Below are 23,840 nucleotides of genomic sequence, written 5' to 3'. Positions count from 1 at the left end.
TTGTTAGTACTCGATATTAATGTACACGTAATTCAGTTGTAGTGTAAACAGTTCACAACAATTCTGAAATTGATTTTCAACTAACCGTTTATTTCATTAAAGTTTTGCGGGAATTTTGACTTATGATCACCGATTTTCCCAAGTTACCAGTGGCGGTCGTGCCTAAAGTTAATGGACGTGCTGCTCCAAGGTTTCCACCTTTGTTATTGTGGAAAATTAAAAACAGTGTAGCAACTCCATTGTGACGTGATTTTCGTCACGTCTTACTGCACTTTATTGTAAACAGCTGTGCGATATCATTGTGTTGTATTTTGTTTACTTGTTCGGCGACGGAACAAATTCAATAACGTGGTGCGAAAACAAGCGTAATAATGCGTTAAAAAACAGATTCAGCGGTTTGGTTTTAATAGGATACTGAAATAAATAACATTTATTGCTTGCTGAGCAACGCTTTGATTCGCATTTAAATACAATAAATTTCATAAATTCAATACTGGATCGAGTATTTTAGATGTGATAATCCCAGCATGTGATATGTCTTGGCAGTTGGAAAGTGTTGTTTTTTGGTACTTCATCTCTACCGCCTTTTAGAGCTTGATTTCCTTACTTTAGACATGTCTGGCGACAGCGCTTTCTTCCACTACGTCTCGCATGCAGCATTTTTGCGCATGCGCACAACTGCCAAACACTGTGGCTGCAAACACAAATCTCTAAAAATGTCTCCACTCTCTACATCAGTGGTTCCCGACCTTTTTGTAGTCCCGGATCCCTTTTATAATTTTATACGCCAGCGGACCCCCAACGTGATTTACTGCTAGTCTATCTATGTTCCACATTTCTTGCATTATACGTTTCTATACTTTTTGGGCAGTATTTTAATCAACCTTCACAGTCCTTAAATCTCAATGAAGTTCTGTACAGTAGCAACAAGAAGATAAACTTTCTAGTGTAAAAACTACAAAAGTCGAAACAAAGCATTGTAAATTCCGTTTTTCATGTGCGTTGTGATGTCACAATGGAGATAACAATCACAAACAGTATTTTTCGTGACCTAAAGGTTTGATAAACAGTCTGCACTTGTATGCAGGATTGTAAAAACGGTTCAAAAACTTATAAAATATTCTTCTGTTGGTTAATGGTACTAAAAATGTTTGCCTCCACGAACCCCCTGACACCATCTCAGGGACCCCTTGGGGGTCTGCAAACCACTGCTCTACATAGAGACTTGTGGCTGTAAAGCACACAGCTACACCGTAAGATAACGTAAAGGTCCCATAATTTCTGAAATTTGTTCGTTTCTTATCAAAATTGTTGTTAGGCTATGAAATCGCAGTCTTTTCTTCCTGCCTTTTTCAGTTTTAGTATGTAGGCTAGATCGAGGGCAACAATGCCAATAAGGTAGATTAGTTGATTCTATTCTAATGGCTGATATACTACCCAACTTGTGTAGCTCAGTAGTAGTCGCGGTTACCTTTTGTTGTGAGTTGAAGTTTTACATTCACACACTTCTCATGTACCTGTATTAAATACAGGAGAATGTGGTTGCCACGGGCAACGCTTAAGCAGTGGAAAAACGACGGTCAAACAACAACTCCAAAAGAATCATGGCACGGTAGAACAGTACAAGCGTTCATCACCAAGGTAACCACGTGGAAACAATAAACAATGTATAAGAACAACATGGAACGAATGAACTTGTCACAAAACCAACGATCATTTCGCTCAACACGAGTTATCTGTTGGTGAAGAAGGCAAAATATTAAAACGAAAAGAACATTGTTGAAACAACAATACCTGGTCCAAAAAATAACCTAAATCACGATGAACCCCTGTATTGTCAATGCACAGGTAACATTAGATGTTGTAACCATGGGCGCCGGCAGAAAATTTTGCAAGAGGGGGCAAATTTTGGCTGATACTTTACCGCATCAAGAATTTGTTACATATGAACCCATAAATCGTATACTTCACAATTGAGTTGCCTAAAAGTTAAAGCATTGAACGATGTCACAAATCCCCGCGCTGCCACTTTAATTAGGTTTGCTGCTAAATGTTAAATTGAGGTACACTGAAATTCCAAGGGGGGGGGAGAGAGTGCCCCCCCCTTGCCCCTACGTGGCGGCGCCCATGTTGGTAACACATAAATTGTGACATGATTGGCTGGGTTTAAAACACTTTTTTTGTATAAAAGTTGCCTAAATTTAACAAACTTTTTTTTACTAAGAAGGAGAGGTGTGGTGAAACAGACAAAAAAGTAAGGAAGCGACTCATAAGAACCCAACAAATTAACTAAAATCGATTAAGTCAACGAAGAAAAAAAAGGCTAAATTTCACCAAAGTTTGAAGCAAAAATGTTTGACACCATTTTCCAAGTACAGAAACCAATATTTTGCACCACTTGAAATATCACCACACATCGGCATGGAAGTCCGCATCCTCATCGTAGCTAAAAAAATTCTCCTGAATGTCGTCGTCCTCTTCCTCTTCTTCATCCGATGTAGATTGCATGCTCATTACATTATCGCTGCTGTCACTGCTGTACGAATATGAGTGCTCTTCACTAGATGCGTCTTCATCCGACATTCCAGCAGGTCTTCCATTAAGCAGAAACCCAAACCTCTCATTATCCTGCTTTCCTTCAGAATCTTCTGGAAGCTGCGATTCGCCATCGGTCAAACCCGAATCAGCCGAAGTCTTCGCGGCCGCTACCTTCATGTCCTGCTTCGAGAACACGAGAATGTTATCCAGCATGACGTCACACTCAGCCATGACGCGACGACCGGTTACGACGACATCGCTTCGTATGGCACCCAAAGCAAATTGGATGTCGGCTGATGACAGCAGGACTTCGCTCATTAGGGCTTGAAGTTCGAGAGTCTTGTTTTCCAATGCAGAGGAGTGTAGGCCAATTGCATTCATGCGTTCCGTATCCGTGGAATAATAGTTGAAGACGTTGCAGTAGGCTAGCACTTTCCGGCATTGCGCGAGTTTCATGCACAGGTCAATGGCGAACTGAACTTGCGGAAGAGAAAGAGTAGCGTCTCGAGCAGCAGTTATGCGCCCGTGAACACGATAAGCAAACTGTTTAGCCTGGTTGTGGTACTGACATCGCTTGCTGTACTCGATAAACTTCTGTCCTGAATGTGCCAGCTTGCTAACTTTGCTGCTACAGTTGTAGTAATCGCGATGGGATGGGCGCCAAGACTGCAGACAGCGCCAGCAGAAATCGTATCCGCACTTGGCGCATTTCATATGCAGACATCCGTCATTTTTCTCAATGTTGGCCTGGCAGTTTGGGCAGCGTTTGGCGATAAGGCGCGCCAAGTGCTTGCTCTGTGCGTCCTCGTTCATGCCCTCGTAATAACCGCCATCGTCCACCCACTGTGACATATGACCGCAGCTTGCTGGGTAGTGAGCTTCGACATAAGTGCAGGCGAAGCATGTCTGCCACCCACACGCCGAGCACCAACCACTGTCATTGCTGTCAGCGTTTTTGCGCAAAATCCTTTCGCAGCCTTTCGGATTGTGACACCACGAAAGAGCACGGTCCGACTGCACGTAAGATCTCACCAGCGCCACCTCATGCTTTTGTAACTGCACTTTATCGCCATCTAGCACCGATTTAAAAAGAGAGGTTATCGCGCGAGATTTGCAGTCGTTTACCGGGCATGTTGTGTTGGCTGAGGTGTCTTGTACCAGCTGTAGTTCAAGGTAGGTTTTCCAGCAATTTTTACAACATGTGTGACCGCACGGTGGCGTAACAGAGTCAGGAAAAACAAGAGTGTTCAAGCAGACAGGACAGGCCGCGTCATCTTCCGGCGTCACAGGTGGTGAATTCGTTGACGTAATACCGATGGATGAGAGGGTCTTTGCTGGACTGACCATGTAGCTCTCGATCAATTTGTCCACGTTCCAGTCAAACTCAATTACTAGTGCTTCGCTGATGTCAAAACTGACAGCCAGTATAGACGCGAGACTGGCGAACGTTTCTTTCAGCTTTGCGCAAACCTGATCGCTGCTGAGCGTGGTGGTAGAAGGGTCAGTAAACACAAGGTTTGGTGCGCTGTACCCGCTGGGCTTGGGCGCCTTGTTTTTTCCGTTTGTAAGTTTTTTTGCTCGCGACAATTTACTACTGACAGAAGTATCCACCTCAACCAGTACGCTCTCTGTTGTCAGGATGCTATCCTTTAAAGGCACATCAACCTGCCAGGATGGGGCCTTTATATCTACTCCTTGATCTTTACTTTGTACATTAGCGGAAGACTCCCCGTTTTCTTCTTGCTTTTGTTCGACTGGACCAGGGTTGTACATCACAGTCTGAGGGGTGAAGTCATTACGCAGAAGGTAGCCCAAATGGATGAGGTGTTCGCATCGTGCGCGGACTGCACGGGCTAGTGGAAGAAAGGGTTCATGACTTGCACCCTCTTCCGGGGCGAATTCGGACGAATCTGGGTCGTGGCAATATCTCATTACATTTTCTATCAGCAAATCGCCAAGACACTCCTGTTTTTTCTTCATCACGCGTACAATGGCGCAGTCAATGATGGCATTTCGCCGCTCCGTGTGCTTTTCTGTCTGCTCCTGCGCGTTCCACGCGGACAGGATTTCGTCTTCCCCATCAGGAACACAATCCATGTCATGTTTTATGTCCCCAGCTGCCCTGTACTTAGCGTCACCTTGGAAGCATATAACACCAGCACTAACAAGATGTTGTAGCGCGGTGGCCTCTTGCTTGCCAAGTCCAGGAAGCCATTCATCAAACGTGACCTCGTCAGCGTGGTTAAAGTGCATCAACAAAAGCATTTGTGATGTCGTAACCCGAAGTTCCACGCGGTTTACTGTGTCCCAAATCTCTGCCACGCCCTCTGTTGTCCAGTGTAGCGATTGGCCGCGGTTGTTAAAACTGGGTCTTCGGAGCAATGATGTCTGCCGTCCAAACATCTCGTATTGACGCAGAAATGTCGACAGGCGTTTATCGAGGTTGGAAACAACCGAATCGACAGCGTCTTTGCGAATAGGCTTCAAATTCCATGCGCTTGGGCGAAGAACAGTGACTTGGAATTGTCCTTTCCGTAAGTCCTGGTAGTTTTCCCACATTTTTTCGGTTGCGGGTGCACCGTCCAAGTTTGCAATGTCGTACCGCTCTAAACAGTCATCCAGGAAGTGTCTCCATTGGTTACGCGAATACGCTGCGTCTTGCACCATGGCAATCGGTCGGCGATCAGGAAAGCAAGGTTGGAGTTCGACCATGATGCGTTGTTCCTTGTCGAAATCAACGTGCGAGTTCGGGCACAGGAGGCGATTTTGAAGCGATGTGGAGTAGACTTGCTCAAAAACACGACAGAAGTCAGAACCAGATACTGTTTTGAGGACTGTCAACAGTTGATCCAGGGACACACCCGGTGCCGTGTGTTTCCATTTGTCTTTGCCAGTTATTTGGCTGTGAATAGCGTGACAGCTTGACACTGACACACGCATGGCATCCGATTCCCCAAGTCCCATGAAGCTGTTCCACACTCCAGCAGCAAACGCCACAGAAAACTGGACCCGGGGGCCGAATATTTGGCGTGTACATTCTTGAAGGAAGTCAAATTCCTTTACCAGCTTGTGACACGCCTCTAAGCTTTCGGTTTTTGAAACAGACTCATTTGTGCCAGCAAACACCATTTTAACGTGATCGCCGAACCTTGACTCGACTACACGTGACCAGCACTTGCATACGTCATTCACGTGACTTTCTAGCTCGAAGTTATCCTCGTTGAGTTCTGTTGTGGCGTCGCGGTCGCTGGTTCCAGCACCATTTGCACCAGATCCCACTGATTCTGTGGTCGACATCTTCGAGCTTTCCACGTTGCTAAGCTTTCCCGCCTTCGAGTGAACCCGCTTTGTCCACATTGAGAAGTTGCTGGAGTTCTGCGGCCTTTTGCTGCCATCGGATGCCGCAACGGGTTGGTCATGGGAGTCGAGGTCGACAAGCAGCCGAGTGAGGCGCCGAAGCTTGGAGGCAAATGCTTTCTGGTCGGATGATGTTCTCTGTTGAGTTACTGCCTCGACGTAAGCCATAAGTAGACGGTAGAGAAGCGAGTTGCCATCAGTTTCTTGCAGAATGGCTATAACCAAAAAATTATAAACATAACTACGAAATATTAACGAACGCATCTGAATTAAAATGCTTTGTTTGCAACAATTTTAAGTTTTTTAATGAACGACATGTATTTTCCGTGATGAGTGGCAAAATCGACATATTTGGATTAAAACCTAATGCCAATGTTTGTTTTTTCTGTGAGACAGACAAGGAGCTATTATTGACCAATCAACTAACAATACTTACCAGTTAGTATAGGAGCAGACAAGGAGGTTCTGCAAGCTTGACCAAGCACTAAAGCTGATTCCGAGTTCGGTAAAAAGTCGTTTGCGAATTTTTGCTCAAATTGCAGGGATTTGGTGATTCTGAAAGTTCACAAATAAAGCAGTTTATTTATAAGAAGATAATATATATCCTGGGCCGCTAATACTGGAAAACAATTAACAACTTGTTAAACGGAACGAAAACGCTTATGCTTTTATATCTTGGCTTGGGTCCCAGAAAAACTACCACCAACCAATCACTGCGCAGTTGGTAATAACATGAAAACATTTGCTCCAATCTTCAATTTAACATTGTGTAAAACTTTTTTTGCATAATTTTTACCCTACTGTTTATGAGTAATCAACGATGAGTTGTTAAACTTAAAAACGAGCATTTTTATTCCGAAAAATATAATGAGTCTATTGATGGGCAATTGGTATAGGCACACAATTGTCATACAATTTAAAACAAGTTTGCTACTTCCAGCTAACCCTCAAAAAACACATACCGGTCTGTCAATTCAAGTATAGCATGTTGGTGGTAGGGAATTGACTGACTGATCTTCACAGCTTCAGCGACCCACGTTTGAGACTGCACACTGTACGTCAGGTTTGTTCGTATGTAGAGTTGTCTTCGCAGTATGGGCCAGAACGATGGTTTTGGTCCCACAACCTCGACACCATGTATTCGGGTATCGATACCTCCCTGTTTAATGTATAGTGGTTGCGCAAGATTGGAAAAAGTGTTCAACGAGCTCTGTTAAGATCGCAAATCATAATTAATTTCATGTACTGTTGGTTGATTGCAAACTCAAATATTTTTAAGCACATTGAAGTAAAATATACAAAGTTTAAAATTTAAAATTACACGAGTTTTAGTTTCGAAACCATAGAGACGGGTCAAATATCCTATTTTGCTTAGTTTCCGAAGTTCTGTTTCCACACCTTTTGACACAGAGTGAACATGTACACTTCAACTAAAGCACAACAACTGTCAATTATTTTGTGGCCTTCCGCTACAGCGAATAGATTGGTTCAACGTACCTGCTGACAACGACGAATAGAGATCCGAACCACTGGCCAGTATCTTCTCGCGTTTTCTAATATCACAACTTCACGATCTGTCGACGAAAGTGTGACGCAAGACAGCTGGGTGGTGACGTCAGATGACGTAGTGCCTCCCAAAACAACAATTCTCGCGGGCATATAGCTTGAATCCTCCTGGGCTACCAGCACTGTCAACTTTCTATAAACGGAATAAAATGTTACAACAATGACATCATAACTGATGACGTAACATTCGGAGGACAATGACGTACCTTACAACCACGCCCTTTCGCATAAAAATATTGATCCAATGAGCACCCGAGCTGCCGTTGCTTTCCCAATACGTCTTGGGGTTACCATCGGTCAACTTGCTCACTTGACGCTGATTGGTGGAAACTTCCAGACGATCGAAACATTTGTCTTCCTTCATTTCAACGTCAGCACCTGAAACAAGTTGTGATATTTCGTTTTTACAGGACGCGCAACGCTTACGCCCTATCTTTAATCTATAGTATAGAAGCATTCGAACACGTCATACGTCATAATAACAACATGCTCAGCCAATCAAAAACATCCAGTTATATCCCATGTCAAACTCAAATATACCTCTACACAAGTTGTCGAGCAATTGGTCAAATAGCGGAACGTTGATTGGTCGTTGTCGTCGCCTTGCATCTTCAACACAACGTAGCGCTGTTGAAATGCAACCACCTAATACCACCGCCAGTAACTTGCTATGCAACGCACGATGTCGCTCACATGACGTCACCAATTCCTTCAGTTCATTTGCTTTCTGCAAACCATCGGATAAGTTGTAAGGGCGGTGGTTTTCATTGTCTTTAGGCACGATTAGTTTTTGAAAAAGAGGGTTTTAGAAACGGCTTTTTTACTTTATCTCAATGATGATGACAAACCCATAGCAAAGTATACTAATCTTGATTTCTACTTTTTTAGAATTACTGAATGAACTTTGCACATTATGTGCCACAAATCAATAGCACCAAATGCCTAATTTCTAGTATAACGTTCAATATTACAATATGTACCGGCACAGTGCCATGTTTGTCCACAAGTCTTGTGATGGTTTGTTTTGCCTCCAATCCACACAATTCGACCGCAAAATCTCTGTCCATCTCAGAAAGTACCAACAAACACGAAATACAATCACCAGCAAGCTGCAATAAACATTGTCATAAAGGTTGTATAAGTTTGTTTAAAAGGCCACGCAACAAAAACAATGCTAGCAACTAATTTACATTCCACATGACAATTTCAGTTTAAAAATGCCTGTAGAAATTTGAAACAAACACTTTACCTCGTGTAACGTGGACTTTAAAACCTCAGCGCTTGACGCACACTGCTCTAGTACGCCATGTAGTGATGACACCAACTCTGACCAGTAGGTGTCGAGCAAGAGCACACTGAGTTCTTGCGTCATGCCGCTCAGCTCAGTTATGAATTCCTTGAGTTGGTTTAGGCAACGCAAATAGACGTTGGACAAAAGAGAGCTTTTACGCAGAAGAGGCAACACAGTGTTTCGTATCTGTACATTGATTTGTTGGTTACAAATAGGTTACATAAAGTAAAGAAAACTTGTGTGTAATATTCGTACCAAATTGCTAGTAGCGGTTCTTGCCTCCTGATGTTGTTTTTGCCGAATCGTTTTCAAACACTCGTTGAATTCCTCTTCAAGATCACCGTGCTTTATATTGGCACTGAAATGACCGATAGTAAACCCATCCTCTGCAAATTGCAAAAAAAAGGAACTTAACATTTTAGTGTGTGCATATATATATAAGGAAACATCTTCGAATTTCTTCGGACATCTTCGGATTCACTTTCTAACATACAAAGTGTTGTGTACAAAAACACATTCGAGCTCAGTCAAGAGAATAAAATAAAGTTACCCAAAATATGCGAAATTTCATATTTACAAAGCGTGCTCTTTGGTCGTGCGCCGTTTATTAAAAAGAATGACGATATTTTTTACAGCAGTAAAGAAAACTACACTTTCCACGACTATTGTCAGTTTCACTTTCATATTTCGCTCACCCGGCAGATCCACGTATTTATCCTCCTTCGAGTCATCATCGACGTCATCAAGTACGTCACGTTGAGACATAGAAACAACCAAACCTTTCATGCGCATCAGCATTCTGCGCAGCTGGCAAACATTGGGAACAGCCTGTGGAATTAAAAAAATGGGGCTAAAAAATAGCTCCCCAAGTGAGTCGAAATGTCCTCTATCAATTTGTTATTGTGTTATTGTCATGTAAAATACTATTACAACTGTTTGATGATAAGCTGTCTCCCAAATCGTTGTTCAATTTGAACATCCCTTTTTATTTCACGTTCAGGCCGCTATTTAACTAAATAACCAATAAGCCTTATTAAGTGCGCACGTTCAATAGCTAATCTGGCCAAATCAAGACATTTTAGTTAACTTTCACAGGTTCGTAGGGTTTATACTCTTCATTGGATTAAATAAGCCAGTTTGCTAATTTGGCTCTTTACCCTGATTCCAGTAGTGACGATGCGGAGAAGTCGCTCCTTTTCCACCAAAAGAGATTTGCTCTGATCTTTGCGTATAATCATACAGATGATGCAACACGCATCCAGCAACACCTTCGACTTATCTTCAGAACTGGCAACACAAAACATATTGGTTCATATCTTTAAGGCTACAAACCAGCGCTGGAGTTGTGAACCCCAAGATAAGATATCCTTTTGTTCAGATAAAAATACTGAAAAATGCCGCTATAAATTTATTTCGGTCAGACCGTAATAACCTGAACTAGAAGGGTGGCTTTCTGATATACTTCCATTTTATATATTCTACACGATATTTACCAATTTACTATACACATCATTTGATCTACACATATGATTGTTTTTGTAAACAAAAACTAATGGGTCCCCACACGCATGTTTGTGCGGATTTACGGTAAACAAATGTTGCGGTGATTTTTACATTCTTAAGGACAAATTTTTAGAAAGCATTAACCCAACAATAAAAAAAATTGTTCGTATTCTTTTTGCACTATTATTGTCATGTAATTACAAAAACATTAAAAAAACGTAACAAAGACTTAAATCTAATCTCTTGCTTTAACCCAGATATAGTCCTCCAAGGTCGGGCAATTTTTTTTAGAAAGCTGTAACAGTTGTGTTACAGACACTTTAAATTAAAAAGCAATTTGCTACAAGTGTATACATAACAAATTGTTTTTCATTTAACTTTGTTTCGCAAAACGAGTACCATTGACCTGTAGTAAACTCTCAGGGTGCACACGCCAAACGACTGTTTGACCTTTTGACACCGTTTTCAATAGCACGCCGTCATTCGTGTTCAACAATACTGTTAAGCCTAATTTATACATGCCTTGAGTATTGACTCCTAAATTGATTGTTAAAAAAACGCTATGTTATGAAGAAAGTTCTGAGCTGTGTTTGTAATACCGACTAGTTGACCTTAAGTAACCCGTGATCATGCGGCGGCCAACCTGACAGCGAGCATTTAAAAAAACATTTATTTGGCAAAAAAGTCAAGTTAATTTTTTCATCTTAACTTTTATTAACAAAGTTTTTCTTGACATATACAAAACCGAAGCACGGTTATTAGGCTTAAATCACGTCATAGGTGTAAAACCTTCGCCAAAACTAAAAATGTGAGTGATAACTTAATAAAACGACATAGCATTGCTGTGCAAAACAGCTGATTTCTAATCACTGAAACGATGTCTCGTAAAACGTCTGACCGACGTCAAGCTGAGCCCTCCCGCTATCGTAAACCAGTGAGTTACTCTCTTGGTACTTCTGCCTACAGTGTCTTTCTTGACCAAACGAGCGTTAGACACATTTACGTTTCGGGGGCCTGTGGGTGAACCTCTGGGTCATACGGGGTCAAAATTCACATGGACCATCTTTAGACCAATATCTGTAATGTGTGTAAAATTGAAAAAGTTTGAACCATTCTTTCTTGACCAAAACGTGGGAACAATAGCCGCGCTAAAAATTTCACGTTTTGGGATGCTGTGGGTGAACCGAGGGATCAAACGGGGTCAAAATTCACATGGACCATCTTTAGACCAATACCTATTATGTGTGTCAATTTGAAAAAGTTTGAACCATTCTTTCTTGACCAAAACGTGGGAACAAATCCGCGCTAAAAATTTCACGTTTTGGGGGGCTGTGGGTGAACCGAGGGATCAAACGGGGTCAAAATTCACATGGACCATCTTTAGACCAATATCTGTAATATGTGTAAATTTTAAAAAGTTTGAACCATTCTTTCTTGACCAAAACGTGGGAACAAATCTGCGTTAGAAAGAAAAAAAGAAAAAAGAAAAAAAGAAAAAAAGAAAAAAAGAAAAAAAGAAAAAAGAAAAAAAATATATAGACAAAAACAATATGTGTCCCCTTCAGGGAAGGGGACCCATAAATATCGCTACTGGAACGAAAAAAATAAATTTCCCAGAACGAATAACGTTATTTCGTCCCTGTATAAAACACCGCCTACACCATATTTGTTTTTTTTTAATATCATAACGGATAAAGGAACTCACTTGGGGTAGGAATCAAGAGTATCAGCAGCCAATTTGTTAACGATTCTTTCGACAGCTTGAAGAAAAAAGCGTATTAAATTCTGAAAACAAATTAGCACATAAGTTATTGAACCACATCGTCCGTTTCCTAGCTCCAAAAACATTACTATGCCTTACCCTCTCACTGGCCGATTCAGCCGCCCCAGTCATCATTATTGAAGATATTATAGCAATTATGATGTTTGTGTATGACGTATTCGCATTCGGGTTTGATGAGAAGTCACGAGCTCCCATGATGGCGCTTATGATCTGTCAAAATAAGACGTTTGTAAGCTGCAGACAGTGCACACTGTTTCGACCCATAAGGTGTCTGCAGTGCAGTTGGCAACAAGAGATTGGCCGTATGGGCTAATGTAGCCACCTTGCGGCACTCAAGCTGAAAAGGTGACCATGAAATGAAAGCCATAAACAACGGAAAAGTAAACCTCCCGCGACTCGTAACAATCAAAGCAGTCTTGGTCATAACCAGCTCCTACTAACAAAATATATGTTGTATATTGCGAGGACGTACAAAGCATATAGACTGGAACACTGCTCTTTTCGTACCCTTGTCAAATTTGAGCAACCGCTATTACTTTTGATTTCTTACATGCATTGCTGCCCCGGCAATTTTCTTGTCAAAAGGAAATCGAGAAATGATGTCAAATGCTGCTTTCAGATGACCGGAAGTGGCCAGCGCTATTTCCAGACTGTCAAGTTCATGAGTGTCGTTGCTCTGCTCCCTGATGCACGAGGTCACTAAGTTCATGTAGCACGTGACCACAGACCTGAGCAGATAACAGAGAATATATTAACACTGAACGTCAGGATTTCCATATTTGGCCATTTTACGCACATTATCAGCTTTTAACATTTTTGGTAATACTAATCCGAGGGACGTTTTGGATGCAAATCAAAGTATTGCCAAAAACAAAACAAACTATTGCCTGATTGTTTTAAATTACATGCGACTTTCTAATTTCTGATTGGAATTCTAAATTGGAGATCAGAAAAAAATACTGTAAACTTTGCACCGAACATTTTACGAAACAACTTACGCATCAGTTGATTCGGAGGCACATAGAATATCAGAAAACATGCTCTCTACTTCATTACGACGATCCGCCACTCTGATGTCAGTTCTGGGAAAACGAAGCAAGCCATTTAGGTACATGAAACACAAACGCTAATTTTCAAATGGAATAATTCTTGGATGGTTGCTTGATTGATAAATGCAATCCAAACTCAAGTACTAAAAATTATGAAATAAGCTATTGCTGCCAGGCATAATGTATGACCAAGTATTGCTCATCCAGCAGTTTTATTGTAAACAATCGACGTTTCGACGTCCTATACAAGACGCCTTCATCAGGATAATGACATAACTTGCAAGACAAATTTCGATTGTTTACAATAAAACTGCTGGATGAGCAATACTTGGTCATACTAAAAATTATGTTTTAAAAAAAATAATTAAGCGACTATATTGTTCTCAGGAACACCGGATCGTGAAATATCTTTCGACCGTTTGTTCTATGTTTAATGTTAGTTCCACATGACAGGAGGTGTTTGAACCTTTTAGAGATACCGCTTTCTACAGTGCAAAAGTTGACAGCGACCAAAGCTAGCGGTTGGGTATTATGAAGTTATCAGAAAACGGCTTAGCATGCCTGTATAACGAACTAGCTCACAGAGTCTTTGACGATTTTGAGCAAGATTTTTTGAATTTTTACTCAATGCTATACGATAAAACTATGGGTTGAGTCTTCTTAGTGTCTGTTATGCAGTAATTTAATAAACCTTGACACGATGCTGTGAAGAACAGTGAGTACGATAATTTTCGCAGGTTTCTCCATCTTTTCCATCTTTGTAGATATCGTGGACAATTTCTCTCCATCCTGTTGCATCCTCCAAGTCCTCTCTGCTACACGGAAATTTTCCTCCTCCTGAGAAAAGCATTATTTCTTTCAGGAGACGCAAGATCCGGTATTATGCATGGAATGGGCCTGGCGTACTATATGAGGATCTATATATGAATGTGTCATGATCGCTGGTCTGCATAGCCATATACGTTTTAGGACTGATCCCAGTGTTGAATTTATGTTCAGTTTCTCTGAGAATTGCACATGTTTAACATGCATCGTAGGTATATCGTGCTTTAATGATATATATCCACATCTTTCACTTAGTCCAGGGGTCACTCAACTTTTTTCATCACTCAACTTTTGCGGGCCGGATAAGTTTAACAATGATTCGCGAGGGCCGCATAGTTTACAACTTTACAGGGACAGGCCTAAACGCCGTCTTTCCAACTTGCCCCGCGAGGCGATTCTTATGGGACCGCTAAAAGTTGGTCTTACTACAATCCAACTAAAAGACGGTTGATTCGAGTTTGCGAGCAATACTTGTATATTATGTCACAAGCAACACCTGAAAGCAATTGTTCGCGCACAATTAACACTTGTAGTTTTGTCTGTGACGGAACAACCGGGCTTTGGATCATTTCTGGGCGTTGTAATCCTACGAGACCAGGTACTATTAATTCTATATGTCGTAGCATGAAAATATTCGCAAAGAGTTCATTAATTTTAAAATGTTGTAAAGTTATCAATATGTGGTCGCGTGTCGGATCGGATGACCTCGAGGGCCGGATACGACCCGCGGGCGTAGTTTGGTGACTCCTGATTTAGTCAATGATCAATACGTTTGTTACAGCATGAAGTAAAAGTGCTACATTATAGAGACAAAACATACCAAAAGCATCTTTCCAAATTTCTTTTCAGTTGCATCATCTTGTATCAAAGTTATGCGAAGTCCCATTTCAACAGCACGTGCATATTCCTCCATGCTCCTGTAATTCGGTTCATCCTTATTATCCTCTTCTTTGTCTTCGTCCTCTTCCTCTTCAAGCAGTGGATGCGGAGGAACAATTGGAGATTTATTTGCAACTGGAACAGGAGGTGGAGCAGAACTTGTGCTCGCTATACGAAAATGTAAACATTGTACACTATGTTTGCAAATACAACATTAGGCCGTTAGAATAAAAAATATCCTAAGTAGATTAAACTACATGCTTGGATACCTAAGATGAAGAGTATTGAAGTGTAGGAAATAAAACATTATTTTTGTCGAATGTTTATTAGTAAACCGTGGTTAAATTGGCTTCAGTAAATCCAGATCTTGGCCTATTTCGAACAAAAAGAGGTACAAATGATTTTTAAAGTGGTAAAACTTGAACTAAAATCGATGTCATTTAATTCAGATTTTTGCCTTATCCAGACAATTTTTTTGGTCCAATTGGGTCCGGATTAATGGTTTGCTGTATCCCAGTTACATGTACACAATACCAACTGAAACTTGATATATGTGTTTGCACAACAGTTTACTACTTACGAATGTCAGCACTGACAGGTTCTTCAACAGCAGGTTTGGTTTTCGCAGGTGAAGTTTCTTGGGATGTTGACGGTTTTTCTTCTTCCTCTTTTAATTTCAACAAAGCTTCCTGCTCTTTTTGGACAATCGTCATCAGGATTTTACAATATGGTGACTTTCCCATTGCCACCTGCAAGTAGATATAAGGTCAACCAAATGATATTAATAAACTAATAGATGGTTATGAATAGATGTTATATTTATAAATAGATTATATTTGTATGCACATGTGGCACAATATAGAGTTTGCATAAACAATTCTTTCCAGTTTGCGTACACAATTGGCCAAGGTTTTTTATGCAAATTATTGGCAGATGGTATACACAGCATACTATGTCTAAGATTTCAATCCCTATCTAATTAAATGCATCGTAACAAATCATTTGTATCATCATCACATACAATAATTCCATACACAAATGTATTGCTCAGCCACAATTGGGTGCCTTAAGATAATTTTTGATACCTTATCTTGCTGGGTGGTTTCTGGGAGAAGTTGTCGCATCATTTCAAGACATGTATCAAATGAAGGACTTGCCATAGACATATGCTTACATAATGGAAACTGCAAAAAGTAACAAAAATCTAAAACATAACACAGAAACTTAAAACTCATACTTTTAATGAACATGGAATAAAATTTGATTGTTGTTTTAGTATTAAACAAAAACTTTTGATCACATACAACTTGTCAAAGTTCACCTTTTCAGTAACTAAATCTCGCATCTTTTCCCTTGAGGTTCTTGGCAACTTGCTGATGTAAAAGAGTAGGAGCCACCATTCACACTGGTTGGGGTTTCTCTGCATTGGTAAAATAAATAAATCACATAAGAATGCATACTAGGTAATGCATACTCAGTCAAACACATTGTTTAGTAAAGCTTAGCCAACGATTAAAATTTTTATTTTCGCAGTTATCACAAATGGCAACTAGAAAAAGTACATAGTAAGGCAAAATTTAGTTTAAGAAAAATAAGGTGGTTGTGGGTGTTTCATGAGTTATATCATTTAAGCCTAAGGATAATGATTCAATCACTTAGTATTCATATCAGTACCAACAGTTTAGCCATACATAGAAAACACATTTACATTTGACTCACTTTCCTGTGGCTATTACAACATAGCAAACATAAAGTGAGAGGCACCTGTGCTGATGATTCACATTCTTCCACATGTAGGTCAGACTTGAAACCATAAATCCGCTTTGGTTTGCTTCTCATACCTGCAAAAACTGAATTAGTAACACCATCCAAAAAAAATCTGCTTATTTGTGCACTTTGAGAAATGATAATATGAGTTTATCAGTCAACAATTCATATTTTAGTTATATATGTTCCAGCAGTTGCTACACTAAAACAAAACAGTAATGTTCCGTGCATTTAATTAAAGAATCCCTTACCACTGAGTAAAGGCCACAATGTAGATGTTTCAGGATTAGACACAAACTTTGGTGGGTCTGCAGCACCTTTGGTTGAATCCCCTGCACTGACAATTTGCAAATGATGCCAGTAGACCCAATACATTTTATTCAGTCTTTGCCAGAAAACCTAAAAACAAATTTCACTTTACTTAGATAACTTCTGAAGAGGATAGAGAGACTGACAGTAGTTGTAACAACCACAAAAATGCTATACTCTATGTGTTTACATAAAAACAACATATATATATGTATTTTTTGGTACATGTGTCAGCTTAGGTATCGATGAGACAGGTGCATAATTGCAATGCTTTTTGTGTACAATACCTGAAGACATATTTTTGTTGCAAATGTATTGTAAGCGCATCATCGTATTTAAGTCTAGTATAATTCAGTGTACTTTGTTGATCATTTTTTTAATCAAAAGCATCATGAATCTAAGATTTCTATAGTATCACATACCCTTAATGGATTTCAATACACAAATGTCACGTTTTTATTATGCTCTGACCTGTACAGGAGGAGTTGATTCATTATGTTGTCGGTAAACACCCTCGTCTCCCTCACTTACATCCTGGTAACTCTGACAAGCTCGGACTCGATAACCTGGCTTGATAACTGACTTGACATAATTTGCGTATTGTCTTCGTGTTGAAAATGATGTTGGGTGCCTGAAGTACAGAGTAAAATGAGAATTATACCTGACCAATATTCCTATGCATTTAATAATCTAGCATCAACAACTTATTTCATCCAACAAACATCGCTGTGTTTCAATTCAAAGGATAAAACTTTCAGGTTGTTCAGATTTTTTTGCGTGGTATTATATTATTAAGACACAGAAATTGCTGGCAGTATTGCACTAAAATAGTACAAGTAGTTTTTTTACATAAAGACTTACTGGCATCTAGGTTTTTTTTGCTATGAAATTAATTAGATTGATTGATAAGACATTGGATATGTAGTTAATTGATGAAATCTATTCATTCAGTTCAATTGGTTGATAACATTCAATTTCAAAGGGTCTGGTCTATATTTAATTACAATTTTATGTTCTAATTTATATGAGTTCTATTAGCTAATGGGAGCATACACACATAGACATAACATTTTGTCAACATGAGTACTTAAAAATTAAAATATACTATGGAGGAACTATCATAGTTAAATGCCTCATATGCTACACTGACTATTTTTTCTGAGAAAATCATCTAAAACCAGTGATTACTTGTAAGTAGTTGATGGTTGATCAGATTTTATCAAGGATGCCAATAATAAAGGGTCTACAGTAGAATCGTGCAATCTTTCAGCGAATAGAGGTTTTGAAATCTGCCTTTCAACTTGGCTCGTCTACAAAGTCAACAGAAAGGCATGTAATTTTTTTAAACATAAAATTTGTGGACAAAACAAACAACAAATCACCATTCAGTGATATGACATTTTTTATTTTATGAATAGTAAGTTCTTTGGTTACATCAATATTTTAGTCTCTTTGCTTTTCATTTTTAACAATCCAATTTTTAAAACATATCAATAACTTTAAAAATTCTACACAGGTTGTTCACTTAAAAACACAGTTTGTTTAATGTTGTTCGGGGGCTGTGTGTTAACCAAGCGTCAAAAGTTACTGAACAGAACTCCATTTAGTGTAAGTGCCTTTTGACAGCTTTGTAATGAAAAAACAAAGTTAGAAAATGTGTCCCATTTTCATTCATATGTTTTCATATTAACCAGTTAGTGCCAAAATTTAGTTTTCTGGAGAGGTTGGATACACACATTAGAAAATTACGAAGATTTTTGGTTTTAGTCATGTGCAGTCATGTGTGACTGTTCTGTGCAAAACAAATCCGACAAGGAAGAAGTGAACTTACGTCATTTGGTTTCACAGTTGATTCAGAGTTGTTATGCTTAACTGAAACTTGTTTTGTTGTTTCAGATCTATTGTTGCCTGAAGCACTTTGATCTGAAATATTCATACACATCTTGGAACAATAATGACATAATTTGTTGTTGTTTTTAAAAAAACACATAAACATGAAACCTGAATTTACCATTTTTACTTACGTAGTTTGAACAAGCTAAAAACGACAACTATGTATGAAAAATAGGATAGAGATATTATGTAAGTCACATACGTGAAATTCCATTCCAATCCATGATTCTGTTCAGTTCATGAATAAGGTCTGATATTGCCATGGCAACCTCAAATTGGTATGTCCCTTCATCCGCATCTTGCCCATCTAAAACAGCAGGTAGTTCTTTTAACAACTACTCAAGTGTGAAAGTTATGCGAAAATTTCTCAAAACACTGTTATTTGGGATTAAAGGATTGTAGCTAAGGAAAAGCAATTTAAACTGAAAGGTTGGCTGAGCAGTTTTTGGCATTTGAAAAAAAATATATATATTTGTAAATTTCCCAAAATGGAGCAGAATGTTAAAATAAGTGTCATTTGGCAACTAAAAAAGCTGAAGGGGTTATAATCAATTTGGCCAAAAATAAAAAAGCTAAAACATGGAACCCACAACAAGCTAAAAATAACTAACCTAAACACATCCATGAGGAACGATTTTTGTTGCTGTGCTGGTTTTTTCCTCCAGTGTCAAGCAAGGACATGACGCGGAGATAACACTTCATAAGAGTGAACAATGCTTTTCCAGGAACCTGTTGAGGTTGTTGGTTTAATATTCTACTCAAACAACCTGTTTCACAACACAGTTTGTGCCTCTTGAGCAGAGGTGGTAATTAGATTCACTTCGCAACATGAAAGCTTCACTTAACAGTAAAAATGCAAATTATTGAAAAAAAAAATTTTAAGTATAAAATTGCTCTTTTATGTTTATGAATCCAAAATACTTGTGACGCACTGTACCAGAAACCAAATAATATAGGCCCAACCCAAGATCCTGTCATTAATGTGTTTTTTTTTAGCTAAACTTTGTGTTGTTGATTCAGGTGAACCTATTTATGAGTCTCAAAAACAACTCTTACAATACATAAGCTGAACAAAACCGCTTTTTCGGTTGAAATGATTTGGCAACTATAACTTCAGTGCATCCTGAGTTATTACTAGGAATAAGAATTGTTAGAGACAAAGACAAAATTATTGTGTGTGTGCGTGCTTGCTTTGGGTCTGTGTTGTAGATTACAGTGATGTTTTTACATGATTGTTAGTATCCTAAGCAAACCTGTTCAAGGTTAAAGTTTGAGCAAGCAAGTAAAGTAGTTCACTTGGCAATTGTACATGTTCACATCAAACAAATGCGAATCCAAATACTTAAATTTTAGTTGCTTACACTCTTACGTCATAGTATAAGCATCATTGTGGCACACCTCCACAATATCACTACTTTATGTGGCCCACACATGCCCATCATTGTTTACAAAAACAAAAAGTCTTTTTTTAGAAAATTGATAACAACCCATAACAAACAGATTATAATTCTAAAAAGGATTGCAAGTCTAAAATTATGTTGAGACTATAGCCATGCTTTACCTGTGGAAGTTGGACTGAGTCCAAAGCAACAGCATGGGCCTCCTCCCCAGATGCAGTCTCAGCAAACATTTCCATTACCATGACTCGATTTTCAAAATCAGCATAATGTTTTTTCTGGCTATCAGTTGTTTCATCAGACTCATCTTGTGTTAGGGACAGAAGTACATAGGCTCTGCTACCTGGTATAAACCAAAATGAATACTTATTTTTCATTTCCATCAGATCAGTGTTTCTCAATTTTTTTTATATAGGAGCTAAGTGATTTAAAAATTAAATACAAAACTTAGTTTACGCTGATTTGCAGCACAGCCAGTTTAACCAAGAATTTACAAACAAAACCTGATAAAACTTATGAGCAAAAGCTGCAAATACAGGTTTTTCTAAAAATAAGGCTCTTGCAAAACACCTGAAAAAACCTAACCATCTTTATACCATCCATGGTGTTTGCGTACCTGCATCGTGAAGTGCTAAGGCTCTTAACATTCTTCCAGCTGCACGGCGAGTATCCACATCATTTGTCCAGAGAAGTTCAAGAATGAGGTCTAATGCACCAGTTTCACGAAAAACACCACAAAGAGACCCCAGTCCAGCATAAGTGCTTAAAACCTAAGAAGTTTAAAGTACATTTAAGACATTTAAACTAAGTATACTTTACATAAATACATGCACCACATAAATATGTATACACATGACACAAATTTTTGCAGATACAAAACTGACCTTGATTGTGTGAGAAAGGCTTGCAAAAGGTTTTGATATGTTCTTCACTCTATGCATTTGTTTTCTTGCCCTGTTCACAAGCTTGATTACATCTGTCAAGTATTGAATGAATTTTAATCAAAAATATTACCAAGCTCAGTCCAGAGCCAGGAATGCATTTTGCTACATTAAACAGAAGGAAAAAAATTAAAACGGAAAATATATGGTTGAATTGAAAACAATGTGTCTCTTTTATTTGAAATTACAGTATTTGAAGAATGGGTAATTAGACCTGATAGATTTTTGGCCAGTAATGAATAAAGTTTGGAATACATTAAAAAGACAAAAATACAAAAAGCGTATATTCAGAAAAATTTTATTTTTTGAAATGAAGAATTGTTTGTGCAAACAGATAACTACCGTGTCTCATATCATCAAGATCCTCAACATCCGATGATGCTTCCTGAGATTCTGATTGGCCATCACTGGGCTCATCACATTGTCTAGCTGGTGTATTGCTTGTGTCAGTGAAGTAGAGATGAGGACAGCACTCCATCAGCTGCAAATGTAACATGCTAAAATAACAAACTGCTTACTGGGGCAGAGGTGATATTTTCTTTCAAGTGACTATAACAAGCACTTAAGCATCAACCCATTTCAAGAAAGACAAATATACACCATGAACAAGGCCAACCATGTCAAAAATATGCAGATTTGGTGATATTTCTGTATTATTACGTTTAAACACTCGTCTTAAAAAAATTTAGCAATTTAAATGCAATCTTCAGTAAAAAATGCGTTAACCAGTTAACGAAGTCAAAAAACATTTATGAAATGATTGCAGATAAATCACAATTCCTTTGTTAAGTTACTGTTAAGATTTTTGAAGAAAAAAATGGCAGTAGTGTAATAATGCTTTATCTTTGAGTTTGGTACAACACAGGTGACAGAACTGGGTACAAAAAAAATATTGCCATACATGAAAAAATACTCATAGCCTAACAACTCAAAGTAACTGGAATGTTTTCTTGCTGATTTTTTTTTGTTTTTTTTATTACTCTTTTACTAACCTAGTAGATTTTTTATTCGAGATAAATAAAAAGTTTAATTACAATATTTTAATTGATTGTTTGATTAACACAATGTTTGCAACATCATACCAGTACTTACTTCTTGGTTGGACATCCAGAGAAAAACATATTTCGATTGTTTATTGTCATCACTTGAGCTTGTTGAAGATTCGTTGTCGGAAGTGTTCACCTTTCTGCTTTGACTGGTTAAGCTCCACCGGACCTTGTAAAACATTCTTTTTTAGATTTCTGTATGTGCATTTGCCATATACATAATGAACTGGGATTGACAGGTTACATTAACAAAGTTAAATGTGGTTTTCTTTACTGCATAAAACCATAATATGTATTCACTTTAGGACCATATCAAATTAACATTTCTACGGCAATAACTATGAAAAAAACTAACCAGATTTTCCAGGTTTCCATCTGGAAGTAATCTTTGTCGAAGTAACTCTTGGGCAACCAGAGTTTCATGTTCTCCCACAGCAACAGTTAGTCCATGTGGATCACTCATTTTCATGACATTCATTCAAATTCAAATGCAGCAACATTTGCGCAGAGTTTCTACACCAGAATAAAGAATGGAAAAATAAATTCAAATTTTTAAGAAGCAAATAATTCAATGTTGTTTTATACATTTTTTCCCTTGATATTTCATCTCTAAGATATAAGATTAATTTTGTACAAAACTTTATCCTGCTTCCTTGCTTTCAGATTAACTGTATAAAACAAAACATGAGACATTCTTATGCATACATACACAAGAAAATCAAACCACCAAAAAAGCGAAATTACCTATGAACTAAAGCAGTGGTTCTTAACCTTTTCGGTGTGGTTTCCCACTAAAGTCAACCACCAACCTCAAATTTCCCATTTGTTATTTTTATAATGATGTTTTGTGGGGTGACACTAAAACGCTGAATGGGCGGGACGGGCAGGAGATGGCGGGGCGTCGTGAAAACTGCTGAATATCGGGTTAAATTGCTGACGGTTAGTGCTATTAAGGTTGGGATAAGGTTTTTATAATAGAAAATCATTAAAAATAAGTCCCCCGGATACCTTCCGTGACCGAGGGAAACATTCAGCGGCCGAGGGAGACTTCCCGCCCAAGCATTTTAGCTGAATGTTAGGAAACAGCTAAATAAGTTTTAGGCAGGGAAATTTTTTGATTCATATACTATTATGAAACCTATATGTATATCAACCCTAATAGCACTAACCGTCAGCAATTTACCCGATATTTAGCGGTTTCCGCGACGTCCCGCCCATTCAGCGTTTTAGTGTCACCCTGTTTTGTGCCCTACGTTAACAAAAAATAATTAATCTTTAAATGAAATAATCTCGTGAAGCGATTTGGTCTTGACCTTAAAGGTATACTGCAATCTTATTTAGTTCAAATAGTGCTTCTGTGAGAGATCAAACTTTTTGGAATATTGAGTAGGCTAGTCTCCTCTGCGCGCATTAGTCATTTATTGCATCACAATGAACCAAGGAAAGGCATTTATTAGCAAAATAGCAAAGTCATTGTTCCTTTAGTCTTGTCTGTGATGTAACAAACGGCATTTGGATTTGTATGTGTCTTGTAAACCTTGGTGAAATTAGTCTTACATGTTGTTGCGGAAAAATTTTGGTAAAGTAACTTTCAACGGTTAATTCGACCCTCGGGCCCGAGTTTGGTTACCCGACTTACATAATTTCCTCCTGAAAACATTGAAATTTCCCACCGGTTAAGAACCACTGAACTAAA

General features: G+C 38.7%; 1 protein-coding gene across 2 annotated transcripts; it reads right to left on the bottom strand.

Annotated features, from left to right (window-relative positions):
• Positions 1-1,503: 1,503 nt before the first annotated feature.
• On the bottom strand, positions 1,504-23,832 carry LOC145214240 (cullin-9-like). Of its 2 annotated transcripts, XM_080082734.1 has the most exons (35): positions 23,784-23,808; positions 22,730-22,812; positions 22,500-22,657; positions 22,191-22,313; positions 21,441-21,579; positions 21,042-21,133; positions 20,774-20,927; positions 20,322-20,500; positions 19,372-19,489; positions 18,963-19,067; positions 18,699-18,790; positions 18,056-18,177; positions 17,339-17,498; positions 16,810-16,957; positions 16,556-16,632; positions 16,113-16,211; positions 15,877-15,975; positions 15,372-15,540; positions 14,733-14,959; positions 13,779-13,924; positions 13,037-13,120; positions 12,589-12,766; positions 12,117-12,248; positions 11,961-12,040; positions 9,910-10,039; positions 9,448-9,580; positions 9,008-9,138; positions 8,711-8,938; positions 8,442-8,570; positions 8,002-8,188; positions 7,668-7,839; positions 7,393-7,594; positions 6,858-7,054; positions 6,332-6,450; positions 1,504-6,110 (listed from the first exon to the last, which is right to left on the bottom strand). In XM_080082734.1, the coding sequence occupies exons 3-35, from the start codon at positions 22,620-22,622 to the stop codon at positions 2,407-2,409; spliced, it is 8,178 nt and encodes a 2,725-aa protein (XP_079938860.1). In that variant the 5' UTR covers positions 22,623-22,657; positions 22,730-22,812; positions 23,784-23,808; the 3' UTR covers positions 1,504-2,406. The 2 variants fall into 2 exon arrangements, with proteins under 2 accessions (XP_079938860.1, XP_079938861.1); XM_080082735.1 differs by lacking the exon at positions 22,730-22,812 and having other exon boundaries at positions 23,784-23,832.
• Between the last annotated feature and the right edge of the window lie 8 nt (positions 23,833-23,840).

The sequence above is a fragment of the Phallusia mammillata genome, chromosome 2, assembly GCF_965637545.1.
Source record: "Phallusia mammillata chromosome 2, kaPhaMamm4.hap1.1, whole genome shotgun sequence".
In the NCBI taxonomy this organism is placed as follows: Eukaryota; Metazoa; Chordata; class Ascidiacea; order Phlebobranchia; family Ascidiidae; genus Phallusia; species Phallusia mammillata.
This window is presented reverse-complemented; position numbering and strand designations above follow the sequence as displayed.

Excerpts from the sequence above, each read along its gene's own strand:
- LOC145214240 (XM_080082735.1), bottom strand. The coding sequence starts at position 22,622 with ATGAATGTCATGAAAATGAGTGATCCACATGGACTAACTGTTGCTGTG. Across the intron at positions 16,633-16,809 it reads ATTGTGGCCTTTACTCAGTG|GTATGAGAAGCAAACCAAAG; the intron begins GTAAGGGATTCT and ends CAGTTTTTGCAG. Across the intron at positions 7,840-8,001 it reads GCTCGACAACTTGTGTAGAG|GTGCTGACGTTGAAATGAAG; the intron begins GTATATTTGAGT and ends AACTTGTTTCAG.